Source organism: Manacus vitellinus, unplaced genomic scaffold (genome assembly GCF_001715985.3).
Source record: "Manacus vitellinus isolate BGI_N305 unplaced genomic scaffold, ASM171598v3 scaffold_12_pilon, whole genome shotgun sequence".
Taxonomy (NCBI): domain Eukaryota; kingdom Metazoa; phylum Chordata; class Aves; order Passeriformes; family Pipridae; genus Manacus; species Manacus vitellinus.
The window spans coordinates 5,072,532-5,091,360 of NW_021938949.1; the positions used below are offsets into that span (position 1 = coordinate 5,072,532).

An 18,829-nucleotide genomic window follows, 5' to 3' on the forward strand; every position below is an offset into this window, starting at 1 on the left:
GACTCGATGATCCCTGTGGGTCCCTTCCAACTCAGGATGTTCTAGAGGTCTGTAGTTCTTACAGGGAAATCTTGGTTTGGTTTGATTGCCCCAAACCTCCCCCATGATCAGCTGCTGCTTCTGAACCTTGTTCTGAGAGCTTGGGAGAGGCTCGTGTGCTGAGCCAAAGGTTCAGCTCCTTCACCTTCATGTCCCAGACTGTGAGCTGGTGGATCCATCCAGGAGAACAAGATACACCCACACACACTCTGATTAGTGTGAATGAGTAAAGCTCAGACACTTGGATGCCTGAAATGTGTTTGGTGTCAGAGTTCTGCATGGGGGGCTCCTTCTGTGCACCCTTTGCCTAATAATCTCTAATATATAATTTAAACAAGTTGTGAGATACACTCATCTATAAGCAAGGATCTCAGTCTGGCTTTGGTGCCCTTGTCCTCGTTGCAAACTCTCATCTTTCAGCTTTGCTCTGCTGTAAAACTCTGATTTATGAGGCTCTCTCCCACAATGGATTTGTCACTGCTGAAGCTAAACAGTTAAATACGTTCCCTGTGCAAAAGATACTTTACACAAACAGTGGAGACAGAGGCTAATTATGCCAGTAAATCAAACCTCATGAATATGGACTGAGATGGGATTTGTCAGAAGCAGCAGTTGTCTGAAATCAGTTGTCTGAAATTGGGAGGTTTTTGCTGCCAGATGAGGATCTTGCATTATTTAGTGTGAAACAGCAACAACAACTCACCTTCATTTTGTAGCAAACCCTGGGTTTATGCTGGTTTTAAGCCCATAGCTACACTTTCGTGTGGTTTTGGGCCACCAACAACAGCATCTCACTTTATTACACACTTTATTGTACACTTTGCTTTTCAAGATCCACTGAGAACTGGTAGCACTGACCAGGGATTGCATTTATGGGGAACAAATTTGAGAGGTCAGGAGTCCAAGACATGCAAAGATGCCCAGTTTCCTTTTTTTTTTGTCTTGAGAGCTACTTTTTAGAGCAGATTCATGCTTTGCAAGACTCTCAGTTTATAGAGAAATGGCTACAGTGAGCAAGCCCTCAAAGTGAAAGGAAAAGCATCTGTTCAGAGGACATTACTCAGTGTAATAAAACCTGTTGTTCTGACCACTGAGGTTACTTAACAAGATGTTTCATGAGGAAATAATTAAAATTGTGAGGTTGACTTCAAAAATAGTGAATTGATGATCTGCCAAGCACTCTGCCTGTGGAATACTCTTGTTAGTCACTGGGCAGTGCTTGGGAGCCAAATCAATGTGCCCGAGAGGGCAGAACCCAGAGATAAAGAGCCTTTCAGAAATGGATACTAAAGGCCTTATAAAACTTACTGAGACCATCACAGTAATTAATAGCTCTCACAATTTATAGCATTGGATCTTGTCTCGATAAAGTTTATAAAAATAACATCTGAAAAGGCCCTGCAGCAGGGCCAGGGGAGTGACGAGGTAAAGAGTAAATAAACCCAAACGAGCACGGCAGAACCCAGGGTTGCTGTTGGGTTCAGGGTGATTGATTTTGATGCAGATAATGCCCATCTTTCCCCAAAGGACTCAATTTAGGCCGAAGCAAAAAGTGTCTGAGCGCAAATTATAGCTGTCAGTCAAGGTGAAGACTTGCAATGGCTTGGAAGCACTTGGGTCTCTCTGTGTTTCTGGGTCACCTCCTGCCTCAGCCAGACACCGGGGGGGCCTGAAATTCTGGGATCAGGAGGAATTTCTGCTGGCCAGAGCTGGGCTTTGTGGGGCTCTCAGTGAAGGCTGAGCTGCTGATTTTGGTCCCAGGCTTAGGGGAGGCTGTCGCTACAAATGAGGATGGCTGAAGTAATTACAGGAGTGAAACGTTGCCCCGAGGAAGCTCCGGGGCTGAGCTGGGGCTGAGCTGCGGGTTCGTGTGCTCTGCCTTCAGGTCTCACCTGTTCAGCTCCACTTCTCACAGTCGCTTTCCCAACTCTCCTCCATTGATTAGTGGCACCTCGAGGTTAATTCCGAGCTGCAGCAGCCCCTCTGGCACCAGCCATTAGTGCCTTCTAATCCTCAGTAATTCAGTGTTTGACTTGGCTCATTGAAGCAGTTCGGGTTGGAGTTCGGGTGGGTTTTTTCCCCTGGATGGTTCTTTTTTTCTTTTTTTTTTTTACTTTTTTAAATGACAGTAAAGCAAAAAATAACCTGCTCTTGAATCGGCTATAGCCAAGAACTTGCAAAAATTTTGGCAGAGCTCAAAGACAAGGATTTTTATGATGAAAACTTCTTGACATAATAAAAGAAATTGTTCTGTGAAGTAACCCCAGAAAAAACAATGTAAACCTGTTGTCTCCCTGGGAGCAATGAGGAGGTCTGAGTTAATTGCCAGCATCTTTAATCTCCATCTCCCTTGTGATTTTCACTCTGGAGGTTCAGATTGACTCTGATTAGCTCGACTAGAAGACCTGATTCTGTCCCCAGTTACGCTGCTGTAAATCAGACGAGCATCTTTATTACAACTGATGAAATTGTTGTGGCATGAGCAAAGCAGGAGGGTCAGAATCACAGAAGACTTAAAAATAAGTCTGATTGTCCACTCTCATCCTGCTCATGTTAGTGGGGTGATCAGGGAGTGCCTGACTGGTGTCCAAGCCAGAGATCGATGAAGTTAAAATTGTCTTTATGTTCACCTGGGTGAGGTTTTTATTAAATTCTTGCAGTGATAAGAGAGAGGATCAGACATAAGACTGGGGGCTTTAGTACTTGCCCTCGTGGGTATTAATAGGAGAGAAATGATTTATCCCATCCCTGCCCACGGTGTGTGAGAGGTGAAGAACTGAACAAGCAGGGAAGGAGAATCAGCCTGAGCATCATACAGGGCCTCCAGTGGGTTGGAGAACAGCTCTGTGCTCTGCCCAGCCCAGGCCACTGAAGGCAAAAATCCTTTCCCCAGGCTGAGGGGACATCTGCAGTTTTGGGCACCACAATATGAGGAAGATCTGAAGCCAGTGGAGAGTGTCCAAAGAAGGGACACGAGGATGGGGAAGGGCCTGGATTTGAAGCTGTCTGAGGACACTGAGGGCACTTGGGGTGTTCAGCTGGAGCAGAGGAGACTGAGGGGAGACCTCAGTGCAGTTCCAACTGCCTGGGCAGGGGCAGAGGAGGGGCAGGGACTGAGCTCTGCTCTGGGGGCACCAGGGACAGCAGCCAGGGAATGGCTGGAGCTGTGTCAGGGCAGGCTCAGGTTGGATCTCAGGCAAAGGTTCTTCCCCCAGAGGCTGGTTGGGCACTGCCCAGGCTCCCCAGGGCAGTGGGCACAGCCCCAAGGCTGCCAGAGCTCCAGGAGGGTTTGGCTGATCCTCTGGGGCACAGGGTGTGACTCCTGGGGATGGGCCTGTGCAGGGCTGAGAGTGGGACTCGATGATCCCTGTGGGTCCCTTCCAGCTCAGCATGTCCTGTGATCTCCTCTCCCGCTGGGTCTGCAGCACAGTCAGAGCCAGCAGCCCCCTCCAGCACAACTGTGCCAATCATCTTAATGGAATCTTTCAGCTGTTTCCCTGCAGCTGCCAATATTGGTGCCACGTACCTTGCCCATCTTTTTCATCAGAGCTGAATTAGGAAACGTGTTCTCGCCGTCTTATCTCCGTGGATAAATAATTGTGTGTTGCATTTATTGGAGGCTTTGAACTGGTACATTTGGAGATGCTGTTTAATATGACTCTCTGTGAACAACCACGGCTTGAACAGAATTTAATTACCGAGAATGGATTGCTGAGATTGGAAAGCACAAGAAAGGTGCTCCAGGTCTTTGGAAGACATCTCCAAAGGGCTTGGAGGGCCAAATGCTGGAGGTGCAGTCAAGTGGATTAATCAAACTGGAAAGTGAAGAGAGGAGGAAGTCATTTCTGCTTAGTGCAATAGGTGAGATTGCAGTCAGGGTGCCCCAAGGGAGGAACAGCAGGCAAAGCAAGGCTGGAAAAATATACCCGTGTTCTTGGGAGAGTGGTGAGAGCTGCTGGATTTCCCCCTGACTTCATGGAATCCCAGAATGGTTTGGGTTGGAAGGGACCTTAAGGATCACCCAGTCCCACCCCCTGCCATGGCAGGGACACCTTCCACTAGCCCAGGTTGCTCCAAGCCCTACCCAGCCTGGCCTTGAACACTTCCAGGGATGGCACATCCACGAGTTCATCTGGTCTGAGAATTAAGTGTGTGGGATCAAAGTGTGCAGTGCAGCAGCGAACCTTGTGCAGATGCTTTTGTCTGAGTTCCAAAAATAGTTGGGAGAGTTCAGTTTGTGGTGTATAAACCAGCTGTTGGCAGGTTCAGATGGTCTGGTTCCCATTTACACCCAGGCCCTGCTGGGGATGTGCAGTGAAAACGTCCCCATGAAGTTGTTTGGAGCCCTTGAGAGGACAGCAAGGAAGAAGCCCCAGCAAGGCAAGAATCAGGCTGGAAAAATCCCAGAGCCTGTTCCAGACCAGACAGGTGGCTGTGCCTGTGTGTTGTCCTGCACTTCTCCAGAGCTCCCTGATTAGAAAAAGCAGGCGGATGTCTGTGATCCCTCTCTCCTCCAGGAACTGCTGCTACTCCCTAATCCTGGCAGCTCCGGGGTCCTTCCCCTCGGTACTGCTGCCTTTATACTGGATGGTGAGGCCCAGAATGAACCCCCAGAGATGTCAAACAGGAGAACAAAAGCCCAGAGGTCTGTTTATGCCTCCTGTATCCCCTTGCTTTACAAGTGAGTAGTAAATAATGCAAGTTCTAATTACGTCTTAAATATTCGCAGAGCAGGATGAACGTTCTGAGCCCTCCGGAGGAGAAACCTGGCGTGTTGATTGATTCTTGTTCAAAGTGCTGTCTAGCATGCACAAAAAATATCTCTATAAATGTTGGTTGGCCCTCAGTGTTGTCTCAGCAGCTGTTTCCCAGGTGGGGAGGTGGCAGCGCCTGCAGAAGCCCAAGAGCAGCCCTGGGGGAAACTCCTTTTGTACGGAGGGCTCCGTGTTTAATCATTCTAATATGTTAGATCTGAGGCTTGCCAGCCAAATGCAAATTCAGTGGAGAGGTGTAGCTGATATATTTGGGGTCTCTGGGCTCATTTGTCATCCCTAAGTGTAAATGGATGGAGCACCTGCTGTGCCAGCTGTGCCTCCAAACAGAGGGAAGGAAGGGAGGCAACTTGCAGAGCACAAAGGAAACAATTTCTTGGGTAATTGGCAGTGATTTGGTTTAGCCTTATGTCACCTCCCGACTTGATCCCTGTGTTTTCCCTGTGAACCTGCACTGGCTGTGAGAGGATCAGCTGCAGAGCACAGCCCACACAGGCGAGGGACGTACCCAGGAAGAACTTTGCTCTCTATAAATGTTTCACCCGTGTTCAGGGAAAGGCAGGAAGGGGCAGCTGGGCTTTGATTGCTTGTCTGTTCCACGAGGCTGAACACCCCGATTGCTGCCCTGATTATTAAACCCAGGCAGCTTAACCCCTTCCCAGGCTCCACGGGAATAACAGCACTGGAATCCACACAAAAAAAATGTGTCTTCTGCTGGAAACCATCTGCCACAGGTTGATCTCTGGGGTTCATGTTGACTAAAAGGATTCTTTTGGGGTTTGTTAAACCCCTGCCATTTCTGGGCAGGTCGGGACAGGTCAAGGGGCAATGGTTTTAAACTGCCAGAGGGCAGAGTTAGATTAGGGCAGGGTTAGATTAGATGTTGGGAAGGAATTCTTCCCTGTGAGGGTGGGGAGGCCCTGGCACAGGTTGCCCAGAGAAGCTGTGGCTGCCCCATCCCTGCAAGTGTCCCAGGCCAAGTTGGACAGGGCTTGGAGCAACCTGGGCTAGTGGAAGGTGTCCCTGCCTGTAGCAGGGGGTGGGACTGGATGGGCTTTAAGGTCCCTTCCAATCCAGTTCCATGGGTTTATGATTCTGTGAAGCAAAGCATCGTTGTCCCATTGCTGACCATCACTAACCAGCAGCGAGGGTGGGATATGAAGGAATATCTAATGGATATAAGGAGGAACAGGAGATGTGGGAGATGTTTGTGTAAAGCAGCTAGTGTGTCAGCAAACCTGATTGCTCTGAGTCTTTAGCAGCACTGACAGAGTAAAGCAGCTGCAGAGACAATTTTTCCCTGCTCCTTGGCAGATCCTGTTGGTTGGTTTTAGCTGGAGCTGTTCCTGCCGCCCTCTCACTCGAGTGCACGGGGGGTGTGAGGTTACACGGGCTCCAGCAGGGCAAGTGGGCTTGAAAACTGGCTGGTAAAACATCAGCACTGTGACTTTAGGGTGAGGAATCCCAGGTAGGTGGGATTTCCCTGCCAGCACCTGTGAGTGGATGCAAGGAGCCCTGACAGCCTCAGGGAAACTGGGAGTGCTGATGGTTGTGGGTACAGCAAAGCTCTCCCCTTGGACATGTGCTCACATCCTGAACATCCATGTCTAAGCTTCTTTCAGTTCCTTGACTGAAAAAAAACAGGAGGAAGGGTCAAGGATTCGTGTCTGACTCCCCTGAAAGGGCTTTGCCCTGGTGGGCCAAGGACAGGGTTTTATTCCCTGCCTCAACAGCAAGTGCTTTATGGATCAGCTTTTCCCACAGAAAGCCCTCTACACTGGTGAGGTTTGATCCTTTTCTTCCCACAGCAAGTTCCTTCGCTGCAAACATGGTTTAAATCAGGGATGATGCCGCTGGAATTGGAGGCAGGAGCAGTTCTGGGTTTTGCCAAGGCCACCAAGGCTCACGTTGGTGTGACGAGTCGCCGTGAGTCAGTTCAGGCAGGAGCTTTGATTCTGATGGAAATGGTGCTGGAATTCCAGCTCCAGGATTAGCAGAAAGATTGCACCAGAAGTTTGGTGTGTTTTATCTAAATAAGAACTGTAAATTACGTGGTAGAACTCACTTTGCTCTGCGCACAGGCTGTGTGGTGTTAATTAAATCCTCAGCTTCTTTTTTTAGTGAAAGGAAGACTGAGAAAACGAGTATTAAATCAATCCTATATTTAATTAAAGTAAGTCTCTTCCATTCAGATGCTTTCCCACTATGATATGGGTGATACAGTTGTAATCCTGAGCCAGTAGGAATCACAAAGAAATTGGTTTTGAGGAAACAAAATTGACTCCAAAACTGGGAATTTGATGGGTCACATCACAAAACCAGAAGCCAAAGGTAAAACTCCAGATCTCTGCACACAGAGGCTTTTTTGATTAAAATCCCTCCTTGGACTTTCTTGGTGCTGCCTCAAAACCAGTGTTGCAGGTGGTTTATTTGAACGTTTCACCATTTTAATTGTGCCAGATTCCTGTAGAAACCTCAGGCCAGTCCTTTGGTGACACTTTGCTGCTCTCCTAAGCCAACTGGGAACAGAAGTGCAGCAGGTCTGGATGGGTCCCAAGAGGTGCTGTGGAGTGCTGAGTACCAGGAACCATCAGAAGATTGACATCTAATAACTTTTTGTTTGACTTTTGTTCTTACACTTTCTTTCTCTGTCTTCCTGTAGGTTATAACCCTGGAAGGATGGGTTGACATCATGTATTATGTGATGGATGCACATTCTTTTTACAATTTTATATATTTTATATTGCTTATAATAGTAAGTATGAACTGGGAGACGCTCCTATTCCTTTTCCTTGTGGGGTCAAGTTGTTCCCTGGGTTCTTCACAGGGAAGAGCCAGGTAGGGCTCAGGGTGGGAGACCTTCCTGCTGCCATCAGGTGTGATCATGCAGGTTGTGGTTCGTGCTGTGGGGGCAGATTATTGGCTGTGACAGCCCTGCTCAGTGTCCCATGTGCTGCACAGTCACAGCCTGTCAGGCCATATGGTCTCCCCTCCCTCTCGCCCTCCCAGTCTTGGGCTTGTCACCTTGATGTGTCTGAACTGCCGTGCCTTGGCCAAGCAACTGTTCATCAGAACAAAAAGCAGAGAGGCTGTAGCTTTCCTTCCTTTGGTCTCCTCAATGTGCCAGAGGACACCTCCTTTCAGTGGAGGGCCCTCAAACTTCTGAACTTCACCTGAGCCCTTCAAATAACAATAATCCCAATAATAACACTGCAGCTTGCTGAGGTCTTACAGTGCTGTCATTCCTAAAAACAAAGTGTTACCCACTGGAGGTGCTGGAGGTTGTCTTCAGAAGCTGCCATTCCATGTTAATAAGGTTCTGTTTTTCCAGTGGGCACAACCTTCTCCAGGGGTCTACACATGTGGAAAAGGGAAGCATTTAAGTCAAGAAGGAAGCAGAGGGAAAGGTGCCTTGTAGTTGTAAGGCAGGACATGGGTGGAGGCACTTAAAAGTGCTTTGGAGGCTGGATATTCCCTATATATAACCCTGTCCTCGTCAGTGTGGGTTTGAAGGCCTTGGGAATTGAACCCAGCTCTCACCAGCAGTGGGAAAGGCGTGGATCAGAGCACTGAGAGTGTCCCAGTCATGGAGAGCATTTTGAAGTCAGTGGTTTTTGAGCTTTAGCAATGGACCATGAATAGTAGGGATTTATGCTCCACTGCTCTGAGCCCTTCTCTACATATGGAGCCTTGCAGAAAAGCCAGAAGGTGACTAATCTCCAAGTCACTTGGAGCTGGGAAAGGCACCCTTGCTGCTTCCCTACCGGTATCCAGGCTGATGTTCCAAACTGGAGATCAGCACCACAAACCATCTCCCAACGGCTTCCCCTGAGGATTCCCCAGACAATGGTCCAGATTAAATCCATGTGTGTCCTGCTGAGCCCAGCACAGAGGTTTGGCCCTGCAGACAGTGGCACTTCCCTGACGTCAGTCCCGTTCACGCCCAAGGGCACCGATTCCCTGCTGGGAATATTTGACATTTCCCTTTGGCGGATTTATGAACCCAAGTGGTGAAAAACCAGTTTGTGGAGTCAACAGCTGAGGGAAGAATGCAGCCTTAGGTCACTTCGCATTCTTGTCCTTGGGTCTTAAAACTCAGTTATCACCCAAGAACACATCAACTCAACCAGGCAATAAATCAAGCCCCTCTAGGAGCACTGAACCTCCTGGAGGTGAATTTTTCTGTGGCAGAGAGACACCAGAGTAAAAAGGTGAACTCTGTTAGGGTGTGATCAAAGTGACTGAAGAAAAGACCCTGTGTTCCAGTACAGCACAAATTGGACTTCAGACCATCTCTCCCTGCAGGTTGGCCAAATGTCCAAGACAGCTTGTTCTGTGGTGGTGACTGATTGACTGATTGCCTCGTGTTCCACCCGGCGTTAGCAGCAAATGTCATCCACATTGAGGGGAGGAAAGTGGGGAGGGCCATTGCTAGCAGCTCGCTTTGCCATGGCCAGAATAATTTAGCATGGTTTAGGAGCAAATTTAGCAGCCTGGGCATGTGTGGCCATGACATTTGGTGAGATTTGGCACGTTTGGAAGTCTCACCAAGAGGCGCACTTCACGTCCAGACGACGCGCGGTGGCGAGGAGCGTGAAATCCCTGCTAATCCCTCTCCCCGTGTTCCCTCCAGGTCGGTTCCTTCTTCATGATTAACTTGTGCCTGGTTGTGATAGCAACACAGTTCTCCGAGACCAAGCAGCGGGAGAACCAGCTGATGCAGGAGCAGCGGGCCCGGTACCTCTCCAACGACAGCACAATCGCCAGCTTCTCGGAGCCGGGGAGCTGCTACGAGGAGCTGCTCAAGTACATCTGCCACATCTTCAGGAAGGTGAAGCGCAGGACGATCCGCCTGTACAACAACTGGCAGAGCAAGCGCCGGAAAAAGGTGAACCCCAACAGCGGCACCAACGGGCAGAGCCACCGCGGCCGCAAGCGCATCACCTCCATCCACCACCTCATCCACCACCACCACCACCACCACCACCACCACTACCACATCAGCAACGGCAGCCCGCGGGGCCCGCGCCCCAACCCGGAGATCTGCGACCTGGAGCTCAAGGTGATGAAGCCCGGGGGCCAGCTGATGCTGCCTTCCCCGGCCCCCGGCGCGCAGAGCCCGGCCCCTCACCCCGACGCCGAGTCCGTGCACAGCATCTACCACGCCGACTGCCACGTGGAGGGACCCCCCGTCAACTGCAAGTCTTCCAGCGCCCCTGCCGGCATCAAACTGGCTGCCGGGCTCTCCAGCCGCGGCAACATGAACTACCCGACCATCCTGCCCTCGCCGACGAGCAGAGTCAGCTCCGCGCCTGTCCCCAAAGGGAAGAAGAACGGGAGTTCGCCGGTGGCCGTGGTTAATAGCCCGGTGAATTTGGGCATGGATTCTTATGGGAAGCTGCAGCAACTGGTAGGAGAACATGGTAAGGATCAGCAAACTGATTTTTTTTTTTTTTTTTTTGCTTAGGAGAACTGGGCAAAGGGTGAATTGCTCAAGAGCTGAGGTGTTAATGGTGGCCTTGTGGCTGCTGAAGGCAGAAGGAGGACAGGTGAAGACTGGGAGCTCTGTTCCCTCTGTCCTTGTGTTTGCAGTCACTGGGTAAAGCAAGATACAGGATGGTCCAGGCAGTGAGTTCAGGCTGTTGCTGGAGGCCTCTTTCCTGTGGTCACAGAATGTGGGTTTGAGCTCCTCTCATGTTCCTTGTGATATCCTGGAGGTTCTCCCTCAGTTCCCACCCAAGAACAGACCTGGACACCCCCTGGAATTACATCTCCAGTGAGTGATGGACCTGCCAGCTCCATCCCTGAAGCAGAGAAGCCCCAGGGGCTGGGAGGTACCTTGAAAGGGATGAGCAGGAGAAAACTGGTGGAGAAGCATGAGATACAGGAAGGGTAAGAAGTTTAAAACAGGGAGGCACTGAAAAAAACTCAAACCAGACACTTCTAGAAACTTCCAGTTCTGCTTTGAGGGGCCCCTGAGCCTCTGAATTTCTCCTTGGCAAGGAGGAGCAGAGGGTTTGGAGGGAGGCCCATGGCCACTGCAGGGTCATGCTCTGTGCTGGTCCTCAGAGGATGTGAGGAGGGCAGGAGCAGCAGAGCTGCACATCTCAGGCACTCCCCGTGTGCAGAAGAAATGTGGCACTGGGTGTTCCTGCAGATTTGGAGCTCCATTCAGTCTGAGGAGCATTCTGGGGGACTCTTCTGTACCTCAGTCCCATCCCTATCTGTGCACACTGCAGCAGCACCAGAACAGTCAGTGAGGTTTTATCTCCCCTCACATATAAATCACCCACTGGAGCAGTGATTACACGCAACACTTGGGTTTCTATTTTGCAAAACGTTTTTCCAGCCTTTGTAGCTGGAGCTGAAGGCTGAGGAATAGTCTTAAGCCCTCAAAGAGTGAAAAGTCAAAAAAGATCCAGCTTCTATTTTTTAATCTCTTTAAGCAAAGTCGTCATCTGTTTTTTTCGATGCCTGTGTTTTCCAAAACTGTTTATCTGCGTGTGCACGGACACAAATATTTACCCTAGTGATGTATGAGCCTAGCTTGGGGGGGGGTCACAGGAAAGGTTACTTGCCAGAGAGGTTGGGTGGCTTGTCTTTGTGAATTTTTTTTTTTTCCAAGTGACCATACAAAAGGGTAAAAGTGGATTGTTTATAGAAACTGCCTTGGGGAGCCGCTTCTGAGCACTCAGGAGCTTGGCAGAGGGGGCAAGGTTAGTTCCAGCGTTCTTCTGTTGTTCAGCAAGGACTTCATGTGAATCACTGGTTCATCTCTAACTGTGCAAATGAGTGAAGGTTACTGGGAGAATGTGTATTTACCTCGAGATAAAAGCCCAGGCTCTGCAGAAGTCTGGGAGCAGGAAGGCAAAGAGGAGCAGGAGAGCTGGTGAAGTCAGGGGTTTGGATCTTCGTGCTTGCAGGGGGAGCTGCTCTTGGGGTCTTCAGGAGAAGAAAGCCCCAAATCTCAGTCCCAACTGTGATATCCCAGGACCAGTTCAGGGATTTTGGAGGTTTTCACGCAGCCTGCGGTGGTTCTTTGAAAGCTGGAGATTAGATTGAGTTGTTATTAATAATGCAATTATAGTGCCCTCTTTTCACAGAGGGATTTCGGCCCCGAGGATGCCAAAATGCTTTAAACAAATCTCCTGGAATTGTTTTGTCTCTTTCAGAAGTGTGGTCACAGTGGGGGAAGGGGTGGATGCTGCTGATCTTGGCTGCTGAGCTGCTGCTTATCCATCCCCTGGGGAGCACAGGGGCTGGGAAGGGATGGGAGGCAGCTGGGTCCATCTGGAGACCCTGTCCTGCCATGTGTCAGTGCCCAGCTCTTCCCCTTCATGGCTTTGGCTCTTTCCAGACCCTCCTTCCCACTTCTGTCACACCATGTGTCAGTGCCCAGCTCATGGTTCTGCCTCTTTCCAGGCCCTCCTTCCCAACCCAACAGGGCTGAGTCAGATTCACTTCTGCGCCACAACCACCTTCACAGATCAGAGGTGATGGATGTGACTTCAAGGCTTCAAGGATGATCTTTGGTGCCAAACAAAGCAGCTCCTGAGGGTGTAGCTCTGCCAGACACAGGTCCCAACTCGTGTTTCTCCATCCCTAAACTCAGCAAAGGAGCCATGTGAGGTCCTACCCAGTTCTCAGTGGGGAAGGTGAGATGGGCTCACGAGCTCTCCCAGCCCTCCTGGTCTCAGCCTTTTTGGGCAAACAAAGAGCTGCCCAAATTCACTTAATTCCCTCTCTCCTCTTACAAGTCAACAAGCAGAGTCTGTTCACTGCAAGACTTGTGCAAGGAGAGCCCAGAAGTGATAATTGAGAGCATTAAGGAGGCATTAGCAGCCAGGGCACTCGAAGCCCCAGCTGGAAACAAGGTTGGTGTCTGCTGGGAAAGATGCAGTTGTGGGAGAGAGTATTCTCTTCCCTCCTTTTGTTGTGGATTTGAACAGCAGAAAGTACAGGCTGTTCCTCTGTGTTCTCGTGCCCTGCAATGCTGGGAGGTTATTTTAGCAGGCAGCCAAGGAGACTCTGGTATTTTGAAGACATCTGTGGCGCCAGTGCATTTCATATAATTTTTAACACTTTGATAGCATTAAAAGCTGTCTGGAAAGCCCCTTCCCTCTGTTGTCCATCTACTGTGCCTGTGCTGAGCCTTTCCATGTTGGACCAGTCCTGATCAGGAGCTGGAGTGCAGTGCTGTTGCAGGCTGAGCAAGGGGGAAATATTCCTGATCCTCCTGGTGTCCTTGATGTATTACCAGGAGGCCTGTCCTGGCTTTCAGGGCTGTTTTGAAGGTCAGTGATGTCTCTGTGACGTTCAGACAAGTAAAATGTATTTTGACTCTTGTCACAACCCAGTTTTCAAGTGATTGGGTTGCTTTGGCTTTGTTTGGTGCTGCCTCCTCTTTAAAGATGTGCTCAGCCAGGAGTGGCTGAAATCAGCATTCCTGCTGGGTGAGCTCCAAGCTCCAGGGTCCAGAGCCAGGGGCATCCAATGCTTTTATCTTGGACTCCCCAAAACCGATCCAAGTGGTCCCCATCCAATCTCCAGACAGGAGCATGTGGATGTGGCACTCAGGGATAGGGTTTAGTGGTGAACATGGTGCTGGGCTAATGGTTGAACTCAATGATCTTAGAGTTCTTTTCAAACCTTAATGAACCTGTCATGGGGGAAAACTGTCCCCTCGACTTATTTCCCTGAATCTCAAGGAAAACTTCCATTGGTGCTTAAATGGCATTTTGTGGGAAGGGTCCCATGCTCCCAGTATTGTGTTTATGTTGGGGGTTTTTTTCCCCCTTGCCATTACTATCTGGTTCCAAAACATAAGGAAACTAAGAACTCGGTTCCTAAATAAGAGGAAACTAAGAATTTGTTATATGTTGAATATGAGGAAATAAAATCTGGTTCCCATTCCACCCAAATCATCCTCGTTACACTTGTCCCTGTCTTCTCCATTCCCTGGCTCCACGAGGGCAGTCAGGCTTTCTCCTCACACTGCAGAACATGTGGCAACGTGTTTGATTTTAAAACACCCTGAACACTCAGTCCTGGGCCTCCAGCAAAGAATTCACCTGAGCTTTATTAAAGGCTGAAGGAGGGATGAAGGAGATTGAGGGGACTACGTGACTCCCGGAGCTGTGATCTGTGGTCTGGAGCCACCTTTGGTCCGTTCCTCCCTCTCCCTCCTCATTATGAGCTAAATGGAAGCACTGTTGGAAGCTAAATTGGGTGTAGCAGCTTGATAGCTCTCAGGTATCACTGATGATGTGAGCCTGGGCAGAGGTAATCAGGAATAATTGAAAAGGAGGGGTGTGTCCATCAGCCTTCCCTCAGCCCAGGGCACTGAATGGGTGCCATGCTCTGGAGGGGGTAGAGGGTGAGTGTCAGGGCTGGGGGAAAGGAAATCAGAGGGGAAAATGAGGCAAAACCAGAGCTGCTCAGTAAGATGGCTGGCTGGAAGACTTTTTTAGGGTGTGGAGAATAATTCCTATGAGGAGCAGCTGAGTGGGCTCAGCCTGGAGAAGAGGAGGCTCAGGGGGAAAGTGTTTCCATCTCTCCTACTCCCTGACAGGAGGGGGAACCAGGGAGAGGGGGTGATTTGGGTTCTGCTCCCAGGGAACGAGAGACAGGAGGAGAGGAAACAGCCTCAAGTTATGCCAGGAAAGGTTCAGGTGGGATATTAGGGAAAATTTCTTCACTAAAAGAGTGGCTAACCACTGGAAGGGACTGCCCTGGGTAGTGGTGGATCACCATTCCTGGAAGTGTTCAGAAAGCACCTCCAAGAACCACCAGGAGTCAGCCCCGTGAAGCAGACGTGGCACTTCACAATGTGCTTTAACAGGCTGGTGTTATTCAGTCAAAGGTTGGTCTGGATGGTCATGGAGGTCTTTTCCAACCTGAACGATTCCATGATTAAGTTAGTTTGAGGAGGGGGCAGGAGCTGCCCTGCCCGGGGCAGAGCAGAGCGGGGTGTCCCGGCGCGGTGGCTCACGGTGCGCGTGTCCCTTGCAGGTCTGCGGCGCACGCCCAGCCGGCTGTCGGGGCTGAGCACGGCCCCCCTGCCCAGCCCCCCCGGCCCCACCCTGACCTGCGAGCTCCAGGACTGCCCCTTCTGTGCCAGCCTCCTGGACGACCCCGAGTTCGCCCTCAGCGACTCCGAGAGCTGCGACTCCGACAGCAACGGCGTCTACGAGTTCACGCAGGACCTGCGGCACGGCGACCACCGGGACCAGCTCCAGCAGCAGAGGGGCAGGAGGAGGAGGAAGAAGAAGAAACCCAAGGAGAGGAACAAGGTCGTGCAGCTGTGGAAGGCTTTTGGCAGCAAACTGAAGAGGATCGTGGAGAGCAAGTACTTCAACCGGGGCATCATGATCGCCATCCTCATCAACACCCTGAGCATGGGCATCGAGTACCACGAGCAGGTGAGGGCGGCGCTGCCCCGGGGAGATCTGAGGGCCGGGGGTTTCGTGGCGTGGGGTGACTCTTCAGAGCCGTGTCAGAAGAGGAATGAGTGATTTTTGTGCCATTTGGAAGCACCAAATGGGACCGAAGGCTTGGTCCTGTGTGTGCACGATTAGCAGAGTCATCCTTGGCGCGTGGAGCGCCTGGGAGGGGGCTGGCAGAGTGAGGGGTGAGGAGTTTAGCTCTGAGGTGTGCAGAGCTTAAATGTGTGTGTTGGCCATGTCTGCTCAGAGCCTGGCTGCTTGTTGGCTCTGAATTATTCATGTAGACACTAATTTTTCTGGTGGAAATACCCCTTTGGTCCGGTGGTGGTGGTGCACAGTGGACCTTGCAGTGCAGACAACCCGTGCAGAAACTTCTTCTTTGATCCCGGACCTTTAAATAAAGACTCGAACTATCAGGCAGTGCTAAAACAGCAAAGAACAATAAACAAAGGTTAGTTTCTCCCTGAGGGCTCCAAAACCTTTACTTTGATCTCATAGGGTGCAAGTAGGGCTTTTTCTTAAGTGGTTGGAGAGAAGCTGTGCTGTTCTTCCCAGTCTGAACGTGGTGATGGCAGAGAGCGGTGCTGGCAGTGAGGACAGCTTGTCCTTGTTGGCTGGTGGAGGCTGGAGGGGCTGTGCAGTGGGAGAAGGGAGGTGAGTCATCTGAGTATCTCCAGTTGGTCGCTCTGGGAAGGTTATGTTCTTCTGGGCTTTTCTTTCTTGGAAAAAATTGGTTATTTTCAACCGTTTTCTCTGGAATTTCTTGTGCCGCCTCTGTATCAGGTGCAGGAAATGCATCCCAGTGAGGCCAGGAGATCCTTGTACTCATCTTCTGGGAGGTGGATAGTCAGAGGGTCATCCAGTGCTCCCCCAAAATCTTCACTGCAGGATCAGGAACAGGTCAAAGTTATTTATGAAGCTGTTCCTCCTCTCTTCCGTGGTCTCTCCATTCAGGAGTGAGGAGGGAAAGGCAGGCTGAGTAGCATAATACATCCAAAGGCAGGACAAGAGGCTCTGCATTATCTTTCCCATCATTTCCCAGGATTAAGTCCTGCTCAGGACCGTGACAAACAATCCCCTAGAGTGCTGCTATTTGATTTTTCTCTCCACTCCTGTGCTTTAAAACCCCCATATTTCGAGCTGAGACATATTTTCTTTCAGAAAAGCCAGTGCTCAGCTAAAACACCCAAACCTCGGGTGTGCAACAATAAATTGGTTCAGAGTTCCAGCAGAGAGTGTCCAAACCCAACAAGGATAGAGCTGTCGCTGTCGGCTTCCTGTCTGCTTAGTTGTTGCACTAGTTTTAAAATTGGGAAATACACCTTGTCAATAGCTCCTGAATAGACCATTCATTCCTCTTGGCAGCTGCATTTCTGCACGGATACCCTTTTGTCAGGTGGATACAGCTTTGTCAGGCCTTGGATATTGCTGTGATGGGAGCTGGGGGAAAACCTTAGGCAGGCAGCAGTGAGAAAACCCAGGGATTGCATGGATTGTGTCCACAATCACTTGGATGAAGGTAAATTGTAATAATTACATCCTTGCCGCTCACACAGGAAAGCTGCAGCTGTCAGGTTTATATTGGGTTTTACCTTGTAAAAGATTTGCTTTCAACCATCCCAAAGCCAATGGCAATAAAGGTTCTGCAGCTTTTGGCTACAGGTTCCCACCAGCACTGCCCAGTGTGGGCCCAATAAAAAGGGAGGAATTTTGAAGTGAGACCTGTAAAAGTTCCTCCACGTGCCTGACTGCAAAGTGTCCCTGGGACACAGCAGGATAAGTGGAGCTGTCAGAGCCCAGTGTGGTGACACCTCACCCAAACTGTGAGGTGTCCATATCAACAGTGTCCCAGAGGATGAGGCGCTGTCCAAAAGCAATAGGAAAGGGCTCTGGGCTCCCAGATTGTTTGGCAGGAAAATCCGGGGCTGCTGTGGCAAAGTGGGGTGATTTGGGAACCCTCAGCCCCCCTCGTGTGAGAATTGGCTGCGAGGCTCAGGGTGGGGGCTGCTTTGTGTGGAGGTCAGGAGGTGCCTGAGCCAAGTGTCCCAGCCCCACAGCGTGGTGTTGGGGTGGAGGGGAGGTGAGAACAGCTCTGTTTGGGTAAGCCATGAGCATTGCCAGGAAAAACACTTTCAGCACAGCTTTGTGGTTGCTGAGTGGCAGATGCTGCCCGTTCCCTCTGCTCAGAGCAGGTCCTACCAGGCGAGGTGTGAGCCTTCCCCGGGCTGTAACCAGGTGTGGGTGTTGCCACATCTCCTTCTCCACCCTCCCAAGGGCAAACCTAGAGGCCATTCCCCAGGGCGTAAGGATTTAGGAGCACTCTGTGGCTGTCCCTCTGTTTTCCTTGCTCCCACCAAGCTGTTCAGTGTTACCCCGAGAGCAGTGGTCAGGGGCTCCCGTTGGGGAGCTGGTGCTCTGTGCCTGCTGACAACACCACGGGAAGGGGTCTCCTGGGCCCTGAATCCCTGCAAAACAGAATCCTGGAACCCCAGAATGGTTTGGGTTGGAAGGGACCTTAAAGCTCATCCAGTTCCACCCCCTGCCATGGGCAGGGACACCTTCCACTAGCCCAGGTTGCTCCAAGCCACATCCAACTTGGCCTTGGACACTTCCAGAGGAGGGGCATCCACAATTTCTCTGGGCAACACTCTCCCACCAACACTCCCCACCATTTGTTCTGGGTGAAGCAGCTCAAGCAGGTTCCCTGATCTTGACTTTTGCCAGTTATTTTCAGCCAGTGACTGGTTCTATCAAACTGGGCTGCAAACAAACCAGTGCAGCAGCCACAGAAAAGCCTTCCCCAAACCTCACTGTCTGTAAGGAAATGCCAAATCCCTTTTATAAAAAATTACTGGTGGCTTCCTGCCTTTCTTTTCCAGCTTGTCAGACTTCCTAGTCATCAGTGGCTTTGCAAGTAGATGGGCACAGCACAGACACTTTTTGATTCGAGTGCTGTTCATAGCCAAGGCATCGATCCTGTGTGTGTGGGAGGGGTGGGGGGTTCTGAACAACATATGGTGAGGAAGATACAGCAGTGCTGGTCCTCTGTTATCCTGCCTTTCATCCTGGGACACAGCACTGCTCTGCAGAGAAGTCTCACGGAGCCCTCTTGAGGCAATGGAGCATCATTGTCCATGTGTTCTGGGTGAGGGAATCGAGGTTGGAAGGTGCCAGGCTGGAGGCAAAACCTGGTGGGCTTCTGGCCCTTCTTGTAACCACAGGGCAGGGGGACGTGGGTGCTGTAGCAGAGCTTTGGGAGCACCCCTTGGCAAGACAGGAGGGTGACTTCCAGATGATTGAGAGCCCTGTCCATATCCAGATCTCCTCAAGGCTTCAGGATATGTTTTTATGGGAATGTGAAGCTCCCAGCACTGCTCACACAGCTACTCTGGCTGCTCTTGGCTAATGTGGTTGGCACCACCCCATTTAATGCATGTAGCCCATGTAGAATTACAGAATCATGGAATGGTTTGGATGGGAAGGGACCTTAAAAGATCATCTCATTCCAAGCCCCTGCCATGGCAGGGACACCTCCCACTAGCCCAGGTTATTCCAACCTGGCCTTGGACACTT

General features: G+C 50.6%; 1 protein-coding gene across 1 annotated transcript in view; it reads left to right on the top strand.

Annotated features, from left to right (window-relative positions):
* The window catches only part of CACNA1H (calcium voltage-gated channel subunit alpha1 H), a 211,854-nt gene that overhangs the window by 119,380 nt on the left and 73,645 nt on the right, over positions 1-18,829 (top strand). Inside the window, 3 exon segments of the mRNA XM_029957787.1 lie at positions 7,474-7,566; positions 9,445-10,234; positions 14,823-15,232. Of these exon segments, the coding sequence (XP_029813647.1) occupies positions 7,474-7,566; positions 9,445-10,234; positions 14,823-15,232 (1,293 nt within the window).